The sequence below is a fragment of the Pongo pygmaeus genome, chromosome 10, assembly GCF_028885625.2.
Source record: "Pongo pygmaeus isolate AG05252 chromosome 10, NHGRI_mPonPyg2-v2.0_pri, whole genome shotgun sequence".
Taxonomy (NCBI): domain Eukaryota; kingdom Metazoa; phylum Chordata; class Mammalia; order Primates; family Hominidae; genus Pongo; species Pongo pygmaeus.
In genome coordinates this window covers 83,200,000-83,222,717 of record NC_072383.2, presented here as the reverse complement: position 1 = coordinate 83,222,717, position 22,718 = coordinate 83,200,000, and the positions used below count along the sequence as shown (strand labels likewise).

Genomic DNA, 22,718 nt, shown 5'->3' with positions numbered 1-22,718 from the left:
ACAGCGCTCATAGCCGCTACACAGAGCGTATCCATGGCAACAGCCAATCCCAAGGAAGAGAGACCGGTTTTTCCCTACAGGTGCTCTACAAGGACAAACAATCTCGATTCTAAATTGAAACGAACGCAGCATTTCAGGGACTGGATGAGGAGCTTACGTTTTTTTACAGGTAGATTTTAATATTTAAGTAACTTTGGAAAATATTTAATAAAATGAAATTTTGTTATAATTACCCAAGTAGATATAATCTCACTTTTAAATTGTTTACATTGTTTCTGAGCTACATATATTTATATTTCCATCTGGTGATTTGCCCATGTATAAGGTGTTCATTCCACAAACCCTTAATCCTGAACAGTGATTTGTGGGACCTAGAAGTATGGAAGAGAAGTCAATAAGTTGTTTGCCTTCCATGACAACAGTTTTTTAAAAAAGAAAAGAAAAAAGAAAAAAATCATCAATCAATGCCCATCAAAAACCTCTAACTGAAGGGATGTGGGTGAGAAATTTGAAAAATTATTTTCTGGAGTTATTTTACTGTGAAAATATTGGCACACAGTATTTCAATATAAAACCTTAATTTCTAAGTTTATGTCATGCTATTTAATTTTAACTTAATTTATTAAGTTTTTTGTGGAGCAAATACATAGGGTACAAAATAATATTTTAATTAATAACATATTTTTGACTTTAATTTTCTTTTACAGTTTGCAAACAAGGCATTAAATTCTAAAAGGAAGTAGCCATAATTGTAAAAGGTATCTACTATAAAATAAGCTAAAAGCAAATATTTCATTGAGCCTCTGGAAAAAAAAAAAAGACTACATTTCCTGGTAACAATAAACTTGAATTGCATCAACATAAGAACTAATAATATAAAGTGAGACGTTAACAGATTTCTCATATTAAAAGCACACATGTTAGTTTCCTTTTCAGGAAAGATGATTTTAAAAAATAAACTACACTTGGTTTCAGGTCTAATTAAATTCAGAGTATTTTCATTATCAAAGTTCATGCTCAAATGGAATTTGTTCTTTTTTTTAAGTTTGGTTTTATTGCTGATTTATAGACTATTGAAATTATCTATTTTTTATTGTTTTTTAAGAGACAGGGTCTCCCTCTGTTGCCCAGGTTGGAGTGCAGTGGTACAATTATTGCTCACTGTAGCCTCCAACTCCTGTACTCAAGTAATCCTCCCGCCTTGGCCTCCCAAAGCACTGGCATTATAGGTATGAGCTACTGTGTTGGAACCTCAAACTCTTCATTTAAAATAGACTTTCATATTGTGTTGAAGTTCACATGTAAGAATCTTAAGATTAGTTTAATTTTTGATTATGAAACTATCCAGACTTCTAAAAATTATAAATCCTTTAATAATTTCAAAATTAATTTTGAATAACTAGTTTTCGTAATCAAATAATTTTGGAAATAATGTCTTAGTTCCTTTCCTTCTCAAAGCTTACTTTGTCAAATATTGACAGCAAAAAAGAAAAACACTGAAAGTTTTTCTGAAGATAAATTAATTCATGGTGATAGATCTCTTATATTGTCATGTGATTTTTTACTTTGGAAGAAAGGGCAACTTTATCAATTAGTCATAATTTCGCTAGAATATTACTAATCAAAAATAAACAAAAGGCAGCAGTTATCTAATATATTTGTAGATTATAAGTAAATTTAACTTGACACTATTGTTTATCAACCATGTAGTATTTAGCAGAAGTCCATTTTAATTGCATTATTCCTAGAAATGGTAACTTCAGATTGAGTATATTGGTTTGCCTAAGACTCTTTAACCTGAGTAGACTTTTGTTTCTTTTGAAAATGTTAACTTCATCTCATTTAAATTTTAAAAACAATTTCTAGGTGTGGTTGATTTATAGTAATATTGGCTTAACAATGCATATTCCCTTTAGAGAGTACATAATAAATATTTATTGAGAGAATGAACGAATGAGAGATAACTGTTCTTTGTTATCTGACAAGACTAATATTCCTTTGAAAATGTTGAGCAGTGAAATCATTTTAGTTTAAGAGCATTTTTCAACAACTGCTTTATTCTTCATATGGCAGTGATACAATTTAAATATCCCATAATATCATTGTTGTGTTCAAAATAGTTGCATAGCAGGTACTTCTTTGTTTCATTTTCTTGAGGCACGGTAATTATTGAGTAAAAGTAATTTACTGTGTAGCTCATAGTACCACATATTGTATTCGTAGGCCTCTCATTCTCTTGTTCCACTTAAAGTGTGTCTCAAGCCTCCAGATTCTCTAACTCTCTTTGTGCTCCCTCCCAGCTGCTGTCGTGACCAACCACTTCACAGAAAAATGAGAATTTGTGACTTTCCCACAGTTTCCATCCCATTCCCCATTCTCACTTGCATGACTTTTGTATAATCTTAGTATTTCTATACTGAGATATGATATAACAAGATTCTAGCCTTATGATATAACGAGATAACTAACATCTAGCCAGGCACTGGGCTAAGAGCTTTACAAACATAATCTCATCTAATTTTCACAACATCTCTTTGAGGCATGTACTATTACAATCTGCATTTACAGATGATGACACTGGGGCTTGGGAAAGTTATTGAGAGGGTGGTTTATATCTATGGATTTAAATCTCATCTCTGCCATTTATTAAGTAAGTGACCTTTGGCAAGTAATTTTGCCTTGCTGAGTCTTTCTCTCCTCATTGATGATATTGGGGATAATAGCATTTGCAAAATATCGATGATAAAGGGAACCAATTTAAATGAGACAATGTAGAATATGAGATAATGTTCAAAGTTTAATTACATCGTTTCTACAGACTACATTCCATCTTTGATTCTTTGGTTATCCCAATGCCGGCAATTCTACTTCCTACTACATCTCTCATATTGTGATACTGTTTCCATTCCCACAGCCATTTTGCAGTCTAGACCACATTTTTCTTTTAGGAACACTAATAGTGCATTAGCTTTATAAATTATCCTCCTATCTTAAGTGTCTTTTCTAATTTGGCTTCCACATTGAGGCCAGAATTACGACTCCCTGTTACCTTCAGGAAAAAAAAATCTTTAGTAAAGCATATAAGATTTGTCACAATCTTTACTGAGTCTACTTCTTTAGCTTATCTTTCATCTCTTGCCACTCTGATCCATGCCTCCTTACACCTCATTGTAAAGCTTGTGAACATAATGTTCCCTCTGTCTTGAATATTTCCTGTCTCTCTCCCATTTTTGTCTAACTAGGACCTTCTTAATCTTCCTTCAAGAGTCATCTCAAAATCATCTTCTCTATGAAACTTTCCTATTTCCTTTATTTCCTGTCCCCACCTCAACACATAATTCAGAGTCAGCCACAGGTTTTAATATTTGACTCCTTGACGTTCCCTTACTTGTTCATTTGTGTGTTCCCATCTCTTGGAACTTAGAATATAAAAACAATAACAAGAAGCCATTAGAGTTTATTAAACTAGTGAAAAATAACACCTGTGAATAGATTAATTATTGTAAGTTGTCCATTCCTATAGCATCTCTGCTGTTGAGCTTTCAACATCAATTAACTAATCAGGAACTGAACAAAATAAATGCCCCACCGGGACCTTATTTAATTAAGTTAGAAACAAATTCTTTGTTTATAGCAAAAGAAAATATAGGTCTTTCACACTACAAATATTTAAATAAGAACTACACTTAACTTACTGTGTTTCTTTGTGTTGGCACGTCATTGTTCTCATTGACGTTGTTTCCAGTATGTGGAGCTTATGGCTGAAAAAGCCAACACATGACCATCTCATTTTACCATTCTTTGTAAACATAGTCATGGGCTTCTTTGAATCGTTGCTTGGATGCACAGTTTGTTGTGTTTTAACTTTGTAACCTTGAACCACAGTTTTGAAATTACCATAAACATCTTCCTTACCATGTTGCCTACATTTGAGCTTAGTAAGTTCTCACCCCTTTTGGCTTCTATACCATATAACAGCATGATATGACACCATGATCTAGAAATGTCTTTCTCTATTGGTTTCCATGAGATCATGCCTTGATTGTCTTCTCAGTCTGTAAAAGTCGGCTTTAAAAATTCCAAATTCTTAATTGTATCGTTTCATTCTCTGCCATCAAACCTCTGCCCATTTCCATCTATAGACAGTCCCTCTTCTCTTTCATTCACACCCACCACATTGGTTCTCTATGAATGACTTTCAAGTCTGTACAGCCTATGCTACCCATTTATCTGCACTCCATTTACAGTCCTTATGAGACATAACCCACAGATATCCTTTACCAATTCAAATTCAATCATGAACTATTGAATTTATGACTTTTTCTTCTAAACCATTTTCCTAAATTTTAAAATTTCCAGTGATTACCATTATTCTTTTATTTTCCCATCCTACATGAATCTTTCTGATTGTCTTTGATTCTTTTCCACAGTAAAGCATATTAAAGCTTAATCCAAGCTCTCATTTTTTCTAATTATCTTTTGTAGTTGGCCTTTTCTGACCAGTGGGCATTTTGTTTGGCCTTCACCACCCTAACTATTTTCTTTTCTTTATCCTGGGTACGTGGTTGCCTTCAACTGAAGCTGAGTATTGCTGTGGGACCAAGTCTGTGCTGGTGGAATATAAACAGAAGAGAAGTGTACAACAACCTCACTTGCTTAAAAGATGCCTGCCTGAGTTTACTCATCCCCTTCCCTTTCTATTAGCCATAAAAGATGGCACCTGGAGCCAATTTGGAAGCCACATGTTGAACAGGCCAGAGTTAGCTCCAAGTTACTAACATGATTTCCTAGAAGCGAACCAATCACCTACTTTGAACTAAGAGATAAATAAAAGTTTATTTCTATATTTGGGTCCTTTGATAAAGCATTGCAGCTTGACCCAGCCTAACATGCTAATTATTACCACATCAACACTCAAGTCCATGCCTTCAACATTTCACATCAGAGTTACTACAGAGCTTTCTGATTCATTAGTCTCAATTCTATTTTTTGTTCACAGACAGGGGCCAAGACCTTGTGCCTGTCTTCTTGTTCAGGCTGTGGGAGAGCTTTCCACATGTGGTAGTAAATAGAATTGGAACCAGAAATGTAGATTTATAGCATCTTTGAAATAAACTGAAATAAAAATCATGCAGTCTTTCCAACTGAGTGTCCCAACAAAACATGCCAGGCATTAGAGGAATTAAGGAATAAGATAATAGGATGGAAAGTAGAAAAACCAAATGACAGCAAGAGAATTCAAAGCATAGGTAGAAGATATAACCTGTAGTGACTCCTTAAACTGAGAAGAACACTGGGAGATTTTACGAGGAAGATGGTTTACGATAAAGTAGGGAAGGTAGTACATAGACTAATGTAGACATCTCTTTTTTTTCCACTTTTCAAAGCATCCTTCAGTTCAACAAACAAATTGGTTTCTGCCTAATTAGGGACAGAAAAATAGCTTTAAAATAATCTTATTAAATCTGTTTCTATCATGTCAATCATGCGCTGTATATATTAAAACATTGTAAACTACAGTATGTTTAAAAGTATAGTGCTAGTTAGAATTAAAACAATGAGAAGAGAAAAGAGAAAATCTGGGAACATACTCAAGATTAGATTTGAAACTTTCATCTCTACTAACCAGCACCAAAAACCAGTGGAGTAGGTATTGATTTTTCCATGAAAGTTTTAGGAAAATTGGCTATCTGGAAAATAAGTTTTAATGAAAGCTACTTTAGTTTTTTTATATACTGCATGCCAAACTAAATTATAGATTAAATAATTTAATTCATCTATCCATTCATGCATTCAACAAATATATATCAAGTACCTGCTGTGTGCTAAACCTGGAGGTTACAATGGTATATAAGACATACTCTCGCCACTTAAATACCCCTGACTCTCTGTGGGGAAGAAGACCGGTTAATAAGAAATTTTAGAGGCAACAAATTGGGTTAAGAGAAAGATCCCCAAACCAACACCTCAGTGAGGAGCTAATATTCTGAGAAAGGGGAAGGGCATGCAGAAGCGAGGAAAACTTTCCAGCCAGGGGAACAAGGTATAATAAGACTGGAAATTTTCCTGGCCATCTAATGGTTAGGATTAAAATAAAAATTTAAAAATACAATAAGGCTGAAAACAAAATATCTTATACTTTTTGAAACTGCAAGTTCAGTAAGGCTGCTTGACTTGTTATACAAATGTCTTCTTAGTCTTGATTGCCTAGTCAAAGCATTGCAGATATATATTTATTATTTTAAGTACAGATACTCTCTAGTAAAAAAAAATGCAGGCAAGGTACAGTTTCAAGATACCTTCAATATATCCTTTCATTTAGAGATGGAAGTATGTTATACTGATAATTGATTTGAGAAGAAAAATGTGCAAATAAAGGACATACGTAGGGAGAAATATGTAAAGTTGTTGTGTAGAATGTTTATTAAAAAAGTTATGGTTGTCTTTTCAGAATCATCAGTATCTTGGAAGAAAAAGAATGTTAAGAAATAACAAAACAATAATTATTAAGTACTTTCTTAATCTCATTAATGGAGCTTTCTTGGTAAGAATCTTCATAATTATATAGTAAAGAAAATGTAATCTATTGTATTGGCAATTACAAAAAAAATAAGCATTGACTTTCTTTTTTTAGGTTCTTGGACTTTTATTCATGGGATTTGGTGCGTGGCTCTTATTAGATAGAAATAATTTTTTAACAGCTTTTGGTATGTATCTATTTTTGTTTTTCTCTCAGTGAAATAGGCATTCAATTTTAAACAGTTGTATACACAATTTATTCAGCAGGTGGCAGTATTTCTCTGTAATTTATTAAGTGTCCAGCATTCCCTCTGAAAGTCTTCATCAGTTGTAGAGATTTTTTAAAGGATACAAAATTACAGCTAGATAGAATTAAAAAGTTCTAGTGTTCTACTGTAGGATGACTGTAGGATGACTGTAGTTAACAATAATGTATTACATAGTCACAAATAGCTAGAAGAATATTGAATATTCCCAACACACAAAAATGATACATATTTGAGGTGACCGAACATGCTAATTACTCTCATCTGATCACTATATATATAGTATGTATCAAAACAACACCCATGAATATGTACAATTATTAGTTGTCACTTTAAAAAGGAAATTTAAAAATGCAATTTTAACCATGTAACTTTCCTATTAAAAGCTTTTATCTGACTCCGCATTGCCACTATTTACTCCTATAGCAAATATTACTAAGCATCTTCTCTGTGTAAGTCATTGCCCTAAGAGCTGAGATATGGTAGTGAGCAAACAAAATAAAGTTCCTATCCACATGGAGCTTTATTTCAGTGAAGAAGACTGGAAAACAAAGTGCCTATAACTTCATCCCTGCAAACATTTTTAGTCTCATCTGACTCAAACTGTAAGTGCCAACAAAGCTGAGTTTCTTACACACCCTGTGCTGCTGGATGTCTCAGAAATGCTCCACCATTCCAACCTGGATATTTACAATGACCAATAAAGCCTATGCTCAGATGTTACCTTTTCCAGCAGCCTTGCCCAAACCTTCTAACCTTCTCCCCCAACTGGTTTAGGTGCCTCTGTTCCCAGTAGTATGCCGGCAAACATTTAACAACCAGTTCTGGAATAGAGAATATTGATTTATGACATCTGCCCATTTCCATGGTTTAAACAGTTCCTCAACGGCCAATTTCAAGGTTTCAAAGTGAATTCAGTTGGTTTGCAGATTTCCTGAAAATATCACAATTGGCTTTTATGAACCAGTACAAGCTCACTCCAGCACAGCACTGCCTACACTGTTCTCCCATAACACCTCCCACATGTTTAATTCATTTATCCGTCATCCTTCTTTTTTAAAACAATTATTTGTTGAGCATTTATTGTTCTGCTGTTTGTGCCATAGCACCAAGCATTCAACAGTCAGCCTGTTGACTGGATAAATATATATACTCTCTAGCACTGAAGGCTCACAGTCTAGATGGGGAAAAATAAAATATAGTTTGAAAGGGATCATATTAGCAATAAATTCAGGATGTATACATCTAACTTACACATATTAGGTTCTAAAGATTTTTGATGAATGAATGAATACATGAATGTTTGAATATACATTGGACATAGATGAAATCTTAGAAAAAAAATTATTCTATCATGGAAGACAAGGAGGATAAGGGTAAAGCGATCTTCTGAAATTTAAGAAATTCTCTTCATGTCAGAAAAGGAAGAAAGGTTGTTTCTAAAAGTAAGAGCTGGTACATGAGGTCAAAAATTGAGAGACAGAGAGAGGCAGAGAATCCTAGTGGTTTGGCAACAGCTGCTCAGAAAAACTTTTGATTGCTGTAATTATTCTTAAATAGAAAATAAATAAAATACCACTTCATATAAAATACCACTTCATAATAAGTAATTTTGTACTTTTCACAGATGAAAATAATCACTTCATAGTATCTATTTCTCAAATTTTGATTGGAATGGGATCGTCTACTGTTCTTTTTTGTCTATTAGGTTATATAGGAATTCACAACGAAATCAGATGGCTCCTAATTGTGGTATGTATTTCACGTCAATAGTTTGAATTTTTATCTTAGATTTTTAAGTATCTAAGTTACACAAATGAATACTGATTTATATTAGCATGGCACTGCAGTAGAGTATGTCCTTAGAGTAATTCAAATGAAGCACACCCTCCTCCCTCCAACAAAGTCACTTTTGCAGATAGGATTTTCTTAGTGAGTTTTCTATGAATTGAATCTGTACCTCAAAACATTTGGACATTTAATTTTCAACACAGAGTCAATAGGACTCTCCATCTCCTAGGGTGAACTACAATTCACCAAACTTAAGAATCTGAAGACTAGAATTAGAATAAAGTGTATTCAAGTCAATGAGCAATGTAGCTTACCAGGGAAAAAGAAACATGATCTATAGTCAGCACATTTTTCTCTTTGTGGGCGTGGCACGCGGAAAGGTAACTTAGGTATGTATGTATTTTTTTATAATTTCGACTTTTATTGTATATTCAGGGTACATGTGCAAGTTTGTTACATGAGTATACTGCACGATGCTGAGGTTTGGAATTCGATTGATCCTGTCACCCAGCTAGTGAGTGAACATAGTACCCAGCAGTTACTTTTCAACCTTTGCCCCACTCTTTTCCTCCCCTCTTTAATAATAGTGTCTACCATTGCCATGAAAGGTAACTTATAATTGAGATCACAAATTGTTATTTTTAAAAGAGGACTATAATTACTGAAAGAGGCAGACTCTAGCATCTGGCTTGAGCACTGTTTCTCTTGAGGCTTGTAACATGAAAAGGCAAATTATATTCCAGAGTACTGACCTGGACATGAGCCAATTACCATACATGTGGCAGTTATGGATCACAATTCACACACTCAGATGAAATGTAGCCTTTACATTTTTCTCTAAATCAAATTGATTTTAATTTGCAGCCAAGCAGATAGAAAGTTCAGCTGCTGTCATTTTGTCCCTTACAAGGAAGAATGCAGAGATACTCAGCTTTTATGGAGCACTGAAAGTCTGGGTGGTCACCCTGGACACTAGTTATCAGTCTATGCCAGTTACCACAAACACACTCACTTTCCCAGCTCACGTGGTCCCTTCAGGTCTACTCACTCTGCTCTTTGAATGGCCATGAGTGGCAAAGGTAGGGCTGCTATTCATCCAGTATTTACCAGTACAGGCATATCAGTGAAACCCTTTTGTGAAATATTGGTAAATAACCAGTACCTCAGTTCCATTCCTTCAGTCTTCCTTCCCTAAGGCAGTCAGACCTCCCTAGTGACACAGCAATTAGGAGGTACACCTGGCATAGGAATCAGTTGCTGCCTATTAATAGTAATTTCTACTACTATTTGAATATTACCCTGGCACCAGCATTTTAGGTATGGACCCTGATTTCCCTCTGGGGTTTTACCACCTTACCTGGGCAGTGCCAGGATTCCAAGGACTATGTTCTGTTGCTCTGGAAACCCACAGACTTCCAGATTCCACCTCAAAACCTTTTTAGTCTAAGAAGAGACTTTACTCTTTCTTCTTATTCTCCTCCAAGGCCAACCCTCTCTTCTCAAATCTTATCTTTCTCTCTTTCCAGGATCCTTAGCATAATTTTCTCACTGAGCTTCAGATTTTGGTTATAAAAACCAGAACAGAAATGGCTTGCAAGAAAATCTTGATTTTTTCTTCTTGTCACAAATTTCCATGTAGGCAAAGGAAATGCAGAGTCTACTATTTATACAATGTAGCGGGCAGGGGATAGGAAATGAAGGGGGAAAGTAAAGGGAGTAAAACAAACATTTCCTAAGTTTCTGCCTCATCTAATTCAAGCATTAATGGCATCTAAATGAGAAAGCCTGATAGACGCCATCATAAGGATATACATGAACATAGGATCTGACAGATTAGGGCCTGGAACCAAGATACCACCATTCCTTTTAGACATTCCATGGAAGGGTATTGCTAATTTGGCCATTGTGACACTTTTGCTATTCTCCTCTGAATTTACCAATATTTTTCTGATGGGTATATCTTTCCCTGAACCAAATTAATTCACACAGTCAACTTATGGGCAAATATTATAGGCCTAAAAGCTATTCCATGTCTTGGGCCGGGTGCAGTGGCTCATGCCTGTAATCCCAGCACTTTGGGAGGCCAAGGCGGGCGGATCACGAGGTCAAGAGATCGAGACCATCCTGGCCAACATGGGGAAACCCCATCTCTACTAAAAATACGAAAAATTAGCTGGGCATGATGGCAGGTGCCTGTAATCCCAGCTACTTGGGAGGCTGAGGCAGGAGAATCGCTTGAACCCGGGAGGCGGAGGTTGCAGTGAACCAAGATCATGCCATTGCACTCCAGCCTGGGCAAAAAGAGCGAAACTCCATCCCCCACCTCCCCGCCACACACACAAAAAAAGCTATTCCATGTCTTAAAGGTGATTTTACATGCTCCTACTCTAATCTAAGACACCCAATAATTTTAAAAATTGTTTTATATGCCGGGTGTGGTGGCTCACGCCTGTAATCCCAACCATTTGGGAGGCCAAGGTGGGCAGATCACCTGAGGTCAGCAGTTGGAGACCAGCCTGGCCACCATGGTGAAACCCCATCTGTATTAGAAATACAAAAATCAGCCTGGTGTGGTGGTGGGCACTGGTAATCCCAGCACTAGGGAGGCTGAGGAACGAGAATCGCTTGAACCCGGGAGGCGAAGGTTGCAGTGAGCTGAGATGGCACCACTGCACTCCAGCCTGGGCGACAGAGCGAGACTCCATCTCAAAAAAAAAATAATGGCTTCATACAATTTTTCCTGCCTCTATCAATCCCTTATTAGTATAAGATTAAGTGAGATATTGCACATAGAAGTTAAAAATCTAAACCTCTAAATAGATGTAAAGACTACATTTTTGTCTCTGAATTTTTTTTTCTCTGAAACTAGGAAACATAACATCTGAAGAAGAAAATTTTGGTCTGATATTTTAAAGTATTAGATGTATAAAATATAAAATATATAATTAAGTAATTTTTGTCTCTGTGAGGGCCAAGTAAAAAATAAATAAATAATACAGTAAATCATTAGTACTTATATTTTGCCTAGTAAATATTCAGACCACTTACTTTTAAAATTATTATGAATTCTAGATCTTCTTTTTTTTTTTTTTTTTTTTTTTGAGATGGAGTCTCACTCTGTCACTAGGCTGGAGTGCAGTGGCGCAATCTTGGCTCACTGCAACCTCTGCCTCCCGGGTTCAAGCGATTCTCCTGCCTCAGATTCCGAAGTAGCTGGAATTACAGGTGCGAGCCACTATGCCCGGCTAATTTTTGTATTTTTAGTAGAAAGGGATTTCACCATGTGGGCCAGGCTGGTCTTGAACTCCTGATCTAGAGTGATCTGCCCACCTCAGCCTCCCAACGTGCTGGGATTACAGCTGTGAGCCACTGTGCCCAGCCAAATTCTAAATCTTATATATTAATATGTGCTGTGTAAAAGTTGCAGTTACCAGCAGGAAATCACTTTTGTCAGACCCAGACAAAATAGAGCCAGGAAAGTCTAAAGGAGAGGAGGCTCATGCTTACGTGTCTGAAATAAATACTGTTTCTAAGGACTTTCTGAAAACTCCCAGCTAGAGACTGTCTTCAGTCATCTCCTGCCTTTATAAGGTTTATGGCTAGATATTCCTTAGGACTGCAGTAATTCAGATAAGATGTTCTTGGAAGAGCACTTGACCAGTCATGGCATCTCTACCAGTGAACTGGCAACAACTCTGGCTTTGAATCTTTAGAACCAATAAACTCTGTTTCTAAGCAGTTTATGTAAATCTCGCCCGTTTTGCTACTAAATGCTTCTCTCTACCCTCTCCTCACAGAATGAACTGGTAGTTTACCATTTCATGCAATGTGGACTATAATCTTTATTTCTTATTCTTGAATAACTCAACATATTTAGAGATAATTTTCTTTTGTGCCTTTTTTTTAGGTTGACAACAGCTATGATAAAGAAGAATAAATTGGCCATATATTTTTTAAAAAAATTAGTCTAATAAATGTAAAAATTATTTTATTTGGTTTGGATACAAGTATTTTCAGTTTTCAGGAAATAGCCCAAGTATACGTACAGAATTAAGTTTATTGCAGTTGCTTTTGTTATACGTTCTACTTTCTGCATAAGTTTAAATAGTATATCAGAAATCTAGTGAGTCTTTAGTTTTAGCAAAATAATGTGAGGTGAAGATAATTAAATTCACCCTATAATAGTTTTAGAACTGAATTAAGATGGCGTCATCGACAACTCTATTGGACCAAGGTGCTCATTAATTACTATCACTTCTTTCTCTCTTGCTCTTATCCAAATGTTCATTTGTTTTTTACTTTGCCTTGCTATTTCACTAATTTCATTCATATTTATGAAGGCAGGAAGCCTCAGAAATACCCATATATACTTTATGGTTGCATATTTCCAATGGTGTGTGTTTTCCCATTATTTGAGCACACAAAACATATATTAGTAGCATAGTCATCATCTCTATTTTTCTTTTGTTTTAGTATGCAGTATTGATAACATGGGCCTTTGCTGTTCAGGTTGTACTTTCAGCATTCATCGTCACAAAGAAAGAGGAGGTATGGAAAGTAAATCCTTTTCAATACATCCTGTTATTTGAAGTTTAAAGGAAATTGGATACCTTAGAGTATTGAGATCATTGATCCTATATTAAAAGCCAAAGGTAAATTTCTTTAGGGGAAAATAATATTCAACGAAAGTACTAGAATATAGGAAGGGGCCAGGAGTCACATTGAAAAGGGTAGACAGGGGAACTTGCCTTTAACTCCGTTTGCATATGATTAGAAAGTAGCTTTAAATATCAAACAGTATTGAGGAAGAGGAGGTGGTACTGAGATTTAGGAGTTCAAATTTTTACCTTCTCCTCCTACCAACTCTGGCTACCACTACTGACCCAATCACTGTATTATGTTTTTGCAAAGAAACAAACTTAGACTCTAACTAATTTGAAATTTAGCAGTTTCACTTAAACAAGACATACTGAGTAATTCCTATATTTTCCACAGGTAGAGTGATGAGTGATTAATTAGAGCAAGATTTAGGTTTATCAAATTTAGTTCAAAAAAGCATATAATAAGCCTGAAAAAACTTTTGGTCAACAAAACTTACCTATTACAACCTACAGTTACTTTTAATCCTTTAAGACATTTCAGTATTTCAGTTCAGTCAAGGTCTGTCTTATATCATGGGAGATTAATCGTCCTATAGTAAAATGAACATGTACTTGAAGTCATACAGATATGAATATGGTTAGGGATCAACAACTTGCTTTACAGCTCTGAGCCTATGTCCTTATCTGTAAAATATAATTAATACCTACCTACCTTACAGGGTTGTCATTAACTGACAATTTATCAAGTTTCAGTTTTAAAGTAGCTACTCAAGAGTTCTCTTACCTTGCCTTAATTAATCTTGAAGGATCTCCTGATTAATTTATATGGTTCCTAGATTTTCTTTATATCTGTCTATACTCTTCTGTAATGGCCAAAGTTCAAAAACAATCTTTTCTGTATGACGCCATTGCCCTCCAACTTCATTCTTTACTAGACAGCTCATCATCCAGTGCCTACTGTTAATGGCCTGGCATTTAGAACTAAAATTACTTTTCTTCACATCTAAAATGTGTGTGTGTGTGTGTGCACGCATGTGTGCGTGTGTGTGTGAGTTTTAAAGGTATGTTAGCTGCAGCAGGTAAGTTTTGGAAAGCTGTTTTGCTGGCAAAACACCAAATCCCAATCTGTCATCCTCAAAATTTCAACCTCATTATAGAACATAAATATGACACATGAAAGCTATCAATATGTAAATATAGTTTATCAGTCACCCATATTTGCTTCAATGTTATGCACACACTCCTGTATCTCTCTATATCCTGTATCTCTCTATATATTAGAAATAAGAACTGATTAATAACTACCATGTGCCAGAGACTGTGATAAACACTATAGGCATTGTATTATTAATCCTCATAGCAACCCCTAAAGATGCACTGTAAGTCCTACTTTATAGAAGAGAAAACTGAGGCTTTGAGATGAGAAATGCTTGTTAAAGTATTTCATGGCCAAATGACAGAGCCTAGACTCAAATACTCATTAGCTGACCCCAGAGCTAATAGCTTTGTTTACATCAATTTGTCTTCTGCATTCAAACTGGATTAAGTTCTTAAGAGCCTCTAAATCTTTTATGTCATTTACAGTACCTAACTCAGTGTGGAAGATACACTAGGCCTTTAATAGATGCTTACCAAATTGAGTAAGCATAAGGGAATTTTATTTATACATTAGTCACATAGGTTACCTATGAAAGTACTTATGTATGAAATAGTCATTTATATGCACTCTGGATTTCCCAAATAATGTTTTAGAAACAAAACGAGGCCATAAGTTTCATCCCCCACACACTGCCAACAGCACTACGTATTTTATTTATTCTAAATAAAAATGAACAGTATAAAGTAGATCTAAATTCTCCTATTCATTATTCTAATCTTCTTAAATGTGTTAAAATACAGATATATAAGTAACTAAGTAAGATTCTAGCTTACATGCCTTTTATAATTACTGTGATATTCCCACCAGTTACTTAGTTTTTATTGTCAAAGAGAGCATAATTCAGTAAAAATCCTTAGACTAGTATTCAAATAATCATATTTAAAAGTCTCAGCTCCTTGTAAACAAAAGTAAATAATTAAATTCTCTGAGTGTCTGTATTCCCATTCATAATACAGTAATAATATCTATTCTTCCTACCTTTTGGTATTATTGAGGACCAAATTAGTAATTTGTTATAAAAAATTATATAAATTTGTAAATGCTTAAGTTACTACAACAATCATTCTACCTTTGCATTACCTAGATTTTTGAAATTGCAGAGTTTTGTTTATCCCCATCCAAATCTGATCATTTTTGTATTGTAGGAGAGAAAAAGTTATATCTCATTCATCACAAGGTTCTTGGCTGAGATCCCTTTAACAAAAGACAAACTAACAAATGAAAAGCGTAACAAATTTACTTAACCAAAAAATAAAGACTCAAAGATCCAAGGAAATCTATTTTTGTGGACAGTCATGTGAAAGTGTGACTGGAGGACAAAAGCATATAATCTAATGGTAATAAACTGGGGGAAATTTAGCAGGGCCTGTCTGTTCAGATGCTTCTTGGCTTCTGCACATACAACAGGACCCCTCTGGAATGAGGATCTGATGCTATATCTTCAGGTGAAATGGGTCAGAGAATTCTTTTATGACCTGCCTCATGGGAGAAAGGCAGGAGAAGGTCAGAAAGTGACCTTCCTGCTTCTGCAGTTTTCTCAATCTCCTTGAGCTTAAAATACTCAGCATACGAAGATGCTATATTTTAGAGTTGTTGTATTCTGAGCCCTGATAGTATTATGAAAGGATAATATTTAAAATTTAAAAATCATAATTTTTGTAGAAATATACAGTAGATTTCAGAAGTCAATTATTTTATTTAACATCTTAATTAATGAGGGAACAAGTATGATATAAAACTAATTCAAAGGAGAATCCAAAGAGGACATTTATATAGGCCATCACTTAATAGATGCAAAACAGGCTTGGAGAGAGAAGGAATTAAATATACCTTCACTGAGAAAAATGTACATTTGTCCGACCAAGTATAACTTGCATAACTATAGTTTTCTACAACTTCTAAAGTTGTAAAATAAATTATAAACCATGAAAAGTACAGTACAGACCCCCACAGAATCAAGGAATGTTGAAGTTTGCCAGAAAAAGCCTAGTGTCCATTGAAAAGACACTCAACAAACTTTTTTGGGTTATATAAAATACTTTTACAGTTTTTTTCCTGAGAGTATGAGAAGAAATTTTCCTTAATTATGCATGAGAATAGCACATTACTTCTTCCTTAATTGTAAAATGAGCCAAATATATTCTTCCTATAGATTACGAATTGAAAAACCATATGCTTTGATATCCACTGAAAGTGTTAAAAAGTTATTTTAAAAAGAAATAAACAGAAAACAGAAAAATAATATTGAATATTCTCTTCATGATGGTACTCTTGAGGAACCAACAATTTCTATGAAATGTTTATGGATAAATTCCTATGAAATTTTCATTTTTAATACAATTTTCTACAGGTTCAGCAACTATGGCATGACGAAATTGATTTTGTCATTTCTGAGTATGGATCTAAAGATAAGCCTGAAGATATAACCAAGTGGACTATTCTGAATGCCTTACAGAAAACAGTAAGATGAAATTAACTAAAAAGTTAGATGTCAGTGTTGACCACTGTGGGACAGAAGAGAGAATACGTCAGGGTAGAGGATGGGGCAGAGGAGTGAGAGTTTGTTGTATTTCTTTCAAACAAACTGGGCAAAAAGGGCATTCTCCACACTTACAAATCTTGAGTTATATCCTCCTTTTGTAACTCCTATCTTCTTTCCTGTGTTAATGGATGTGCATTTTAACTTAGTTTCACCTGGAAAAGTGCTGCTGGTCTTTTGCCAAGTGGGATAGTCTATCCTGCTGCACCTGATGGGAGATAAGTTTAAGCAGTAGTCTCTGCTGGCAGCATGGTGGTTACCATTTGAGTCTGAATACCAGGATTGCTGTGCAATGGCTTTGTGGTTCTGGACAAGTAACCCTCTTAAACTCCAAGTTCCACATTCATAAAATGGGCATACTAACCTCTACCTCTGGTTGGCAGGAATAAATGAAGTAATATATAGAATATATAGAAAGGCTTGGATCCAGGGTATAAATGCAACTAACCTTTTTTAGCTAATTTTTTAAGATTATTATTTTACAGTGCAGATTTTTCCAGACAGGTGCAGTGGAAGGGTAAGAGAAGGGTATTGTCAGCCAAATGGTTTACAGAAATAGATCAGCACCTGGAATATAGTAAGTGCCCAATTAAAAAAATAGCAAACATTTGCATAGTTCCAGACTTCTTTATAAGTGCTTTGCATATATTAGCTAATTCAGTCCTCCCAACCCTATAACACAGGAACTGTTATCCTCATTTTATAGATGAAAAACTGAGAAATTTAGTAATTTAATGAGGATTGCACAGCTAATAAGTGGCAGAGCCAAGATTCAAACCCACACAATCTAGCACTAGATTCTGTACTTTTTACTGCTATATTATATGCCTCACATAAAAAAAAGGTTTTATTTTTAGTATATATGATAACGGAAATACATTTTAAGAGAATTGAAATGTTATTACAAATACTTTTACTCATCGTCTTTTTCTCTTATGTATGTGATCCGTACATGTGTTGTATTTTCAGACTGCATTACAACTTACAGCAGAGGAGTGAACCTTCCTATGGGCAGAAAATGATGAGGAAACGATTCTGTATATCATATCACTACTATTAGTGAAATTCCAGCTTTCAATTCCTAGCCATTAATATAACTGAGATAATATATGTAGGTTTGTTTGTTTAAACTAACTTTCAGTAACCTAACTCTCAATCACTATTTTGGTTATCAGCATTTCCTAGAATTGTTGTAGATTGTTGGTATATATTGTAAACCTAGGCAGTACTAATGTTATCATTTTCCATGAAAGTTTAGAAAACAATTACTTCACCTTTCTCTTATTTCCTAAGTGACAAATATGTAAACAGATTCTTTCATATCCTCCTAACTCTGCTTTTGATAGGATTCCAGAATCAGCACTGCAAATGAGACATTTCTTAAAAGTTGGATCATTTTATGACTATTTTTATTTTCCTCTTTTGATTCTTTATGGTAATTTTCACACAATACAAAATTGAAAGTTAACATCTCACATTAATCCTAGAAAAGTAGATATTACCCTGAATCTCTTTTTAGGTATACCAAACATTTATGACTGCATATTTTTTAAACACAAAGAGAACTGCTACAGTTAGGAGCAAGATATGGCTCCAGTGATTGTTTCATATTATGGTCCTAAGCATCATTTATACGTAAGCATATCAAGTATATCTTCTATCCTGGATAAAATTCAGATGTAATAATTCTATCCAACCACAAGCCACGAATGTGAGCAGAGATCTTTATCTATGGCTGACAACAATAATAGCAGAAACAAACTAATGAATTAAATAAACACAAATATACTTATTTATTTAATTCATGACATATTCTTGGGGAAAAATGAATGAGTTATCTTCATCACAAAAACCACTTCAATATTAATCTCATATAATTAACTGCATTTTGAACATTTTATGGTAAAATTCATATAAGCTTTTTCCTAGTTACAGTGTTGTGGCCAACATAATTACACAGACTGGATAAAGAATAAGAACAAAGAAAATTCAGAACAGGTGCCATGTTCTTGCACAAAGTCAACTTTAAGAAAGTGGTTTTGTAATGAGCCACTGAATGCAACTTACCTCGAGGTAAAGATAAATCTAGGCTTCTCTAAGTATTTATAGTATTTTGTTTGTTTATTTTGCAAGTCAATTTAGAATTCTGAGCAAATTTTTATATAAAAATAATGTTGTTGACGGTGGCTACATTCTTAATCCACTTCCCTAAGTTGAACACGTAATTAGGTAAATTGTAGTGTTATTTCCAGTGTATAATACATAAAGTAAATAAATTTCCTGGGAGTATATGATTTATGTATTCTTGGAACTTGGGATATCATCAGTCTTTCTCCCCAACCTTCCTTGAGAAGTCTTGCAGAAAAAGGAGGCACTTTTGTCAAAGCCTTGGTGCATAAGATTGGAAAGGGAGCTAAAACACCAGGAGTAAAAGAATAGGCAAAAACTAAAGGGAGTGGACCCCAGCAATGATGAATGTGGTGTTCAAGTAAGTGTGGCAGAAGCAAGAGTAAAGGGTTCTCTGTAGCAACTGCGATTTACAGGTGTGGGATACTGATAACTAGATTTTTCCATCCCAAGAACTGCTAATACTTTGTACAGTTTACATATTAAGCTTATTCTCATCTTAAGATGTATTGTTTCAATTGCATAATTAATTCATAAATAAATGGAACATTACTTTAAAAAAAATCTACTCTTTGGGAAATAACCATTTTAGGTGGTGGTATGTACAGTAGTTGCCCCTATCTGCAGTTTCACGTTGTGAGAGTTCAACCATTGAAAATATTAAGTGGAAAATTCCAGAAATAAACAATTCATAAGTTTTAAATTGCACACTGTTCTGGGTAGAATGATGAAATCTTGTGTCTTCCTGCCCTGTCCCTCCTGGGACATGAGTCATCCCTTTGTCCAGTGTATTCATGCTGCTGATGCTACCCACTCTTAGTCACTTAGTAGTCATCTTCATTATAAGATCGACTGTTGAGGTATCACAGTGCCTGTGTTCAAGAACCCTTAATTTACTTAATGATGACCCCAAAGTGTAAGAATAGTGATGCTGGCATATTGTTATAATTGTTCTATTTTATTATTAGTTATTGTTTTAATCTCTTGTTGTGCCTAATTTATAAATTAAACTCTATTATATATATGTTTCTATAGGAAGACATGTAATATATTTAGGGTTTGATATTGTCTGTGTTTTCAGGCCTCCACTGGAGGTATTGCTGGTGGGTAGGTGGGGAAATTACTGTATCCTGATGAATTACAATAGTCTGCAGAAGAGAAAATCTCTTCCTAAAATGTAATAAATTTCTGATTTTAATTACATGATAACATCTTAGCAATTTTAAAATTAGCAACTGAGGTGTCCTGCTGCTATAGAAAGCTTTCTGGACTAAAAGTCCAGTTCGCCAGTTAGATATTGACTTACTATTTAGACTTTGGTAAATTACTAATCTCTGTTTACCTTTTATTTTCTGTAAAGATTTATGTATAAGATTATTTCCATCTCCATGTCCATCTGAATAACTTCTTTTTCTTAGGGTTGTGAAAATAAAATCAGTGCATGGTATAATGTTAATGTGTTAACCTTAATTGGAATTAACTTTGGACTTTTAACTTCAGAGGTAAGCTTCTGTTCATATGTTAAAATGAAAAATATTACGTATAAACTATACAGAATAGACTGCAGAGCAATCAGGTGGAGACCTAATCAGATAAGTTCATATAATAGAGCCAGGACTTTGAGGCTCTTTACATCCAAGAGTTCTATAGGTGATTCCTTAATCAGCCAGGTCGGGGGAGCCTATTAATAAGTGGTCATCCTGGAGGTAGTGATTTTATTACTTTGAGATATCTAGTACCTATGTATATTTTTATCTTTCTTTCTTTATATACGTATAGATAGATCTATAGATGTATATATATCTTTGTGTGTGTGTGTGTGTGTGCGTATGTGCATATATATATATATATATATGTTCATATATTGGCAGTAAGAGTACCATGTTGGGCAGTCTGCAAGTTGCCAGACTTCTGAAATCTAGGCAGATGTTTGACTTTAGTAAGATCCACTATTCACTCATATGTTCATTCATTCAATGTATTTGGAGGGACGGGGGGCATTTACTGTGTGTCATGTACTGTACTAGATGTTGAATATACAATGAGACGCAAAATAGACACATTCCATGACCTGAAGGCGTCCACTGCAGAATTAAGTTTCAGAAGCAAGACGCTATTCTTCAGTCTCAGTGAAGACTATTAAGAATAAGCGCAGGCTATGGATTCAAAGAAACTGTGAGAGTAAATAGAGTGTTATAGTGGGGACTATGCCACTAAAGCAAATACTGCGTTTTTTGAGAGATAGAATAAGGATTCTGCATTTGACTTTGTATAGATCCATGAAGCCCCTGACCTAAGTTTTCATCTCTTCAATTGGTAACAATTTTCGTCTCAGAATGGTAGTAAACCAAGACATTCTTTATACACATTAATATCATTGTTTTTAAATGTTTATTCTCTATCGTGTTCATGCTGGAATATCTTAAGACAAAACTGCAGAGGTAATATCCACGTTCCATTTTATCTTCTGCCCTTTACAAGCCACCTTTCATTATCTATAAAAAAAAAAGAAGCAGTTTTGTACATTTAATGACATAGTTAGAAAGATATCGAACAACAACAACAAGAAAACCATCAGCAGTTTGTCCAGGCATGTAGCTCAGTGATAGCTAATGTAATTAAAACTTAAAGGTTTTTCCTTATTCTCCTCTATACATGAACTTGGTAACAGGTGGGTTATTCTTGAAGACTCATTTTGCAGACTTCCTATTCACAACTGTATGTACCTTATTCTGAAATTTTCTCACCAGTTTTGATCCCTTTTCCCTTTACAATACACATTTTGGTGACTATATAGTGTTAACTTTGCAAATTACTCTTATCATTGATTAAATTTTGATCTCTTATTGTTCCCTTTTCTTCCAGGTTTTCCAAGTCTCATTAACAGTTTGTTTCTTCAAACACATCAAGAATATAATCCATGCAGAAATGTGACCTTTGGATTTCAATGTGTTCAGAAGAAACCAGTTAATTCTTAAAAAATCACATTATATTACTTTATTCCAAAAACGTTTTGAATTATATTAAATAACAGATCTATTCAAATTATTGATTATATGTAATATTGAATTACTGAATACTAAAATAAAACATTCATGAAATTTTATTAATTTTGTTTTTCAAAATATTAAATTCTGCAGTTCAGAAGTTCACCTGAATTTAAAGGGTACTATCATATATACAAAATTCAAAAGTATCACCATATGTTTTGAGTTTCTTTCGTAGAGAAAATACCTATATGATGTTCAGAAAATACTAATTAAGTAATCAATCATATCATATACCTTTTATTTGCAAATCTTAAGAAAACAATACTGATTTTATAGGACATTTAAAAGAAAAATCTTTTATGACACTAACATCTGTACTAAATCTTCATGACACTAACATCTGTACTAAATCATTTATCTGTCTTTCCTGATAATGTTTGCAAGTGGATAATAAACTTAAAATTAAAGGCTTGGTTATACTTTTATGGCAATAACACAATATTAAAATAACAGTGAAGTTTTAACTGTAGTAAAAATAATCCATTCTAAATACTGAAATCCCATACATTTTACTAGCTGATTTTTCTTCTCTTTTTCCTTAAATTGTATTCAATGCATGTGTACACAATTCTCTGAAAAATATCAAAATAACCTATCTGTCCTATTTTCCTAACAAAGATTCTGTGAGAAAAATAAATTCTTTGAAAAGTAAAAAGTGCTATACAG

The 22,718-nt window shown here is 34.3% G+C and overlaps 1 protein-coding gene across 1 annotated transcript; it reads left to right on the top strand.

Moving 5' to 3' along the window:
- The first annotated feature begins 115 nt into the window (after positions 1-115).
- TSPAN19 (tetraspanin 19) lies at positions 116-22,107 on the top strand. Its single transcript, XM_054442443.2, has 9 exons — positions 116-169; positions 6,452-6,544; positions 6,635-6,707; positions 8,413-8,537; positions 13,050-13,124; positions 16,687-16,797; positions 18,805-18,948; positions 20,421-20,504; positions 21,868-22,107. The coding sequence occupies exons 2-9, from the start codon at positions 6,479-6,481 to the stop codon at positions 21,934-21,936; spliced, it is 747 nt and encodes a 248-aa protein (XP_054298418.1). The 5' UTR covers positions 116-169; positions 6,452-6,478; the 3' UTR covers positions 21,937-22,107.
- Positions 22,108-22,718: the final 611 nt, after the last annotated feature.

Coding starts and splice junctions, on each gene's coding strand:
- TSPAN19 (XM_054442443.2), top strand. CDS start 6,479: ATGTTAAGAAATAACAAAACAATAATTATTAAGTACTTTCTTAATCTC. Junction 6,545..6,634: donor TCATTAATGGAGCTTTCTTG/GTAAGAATCTTC, acceptor TTCTTTTTTTAG/GTTCTTGGACTTTTATTCAT. Junction 20,505..21,867: donor TTGGACTTTTAACTTCAGAG/GTAAGCTTCTGT, acceptor CTTTTCTTCCAG/GTTTTCCAAGTCTCATTAAC.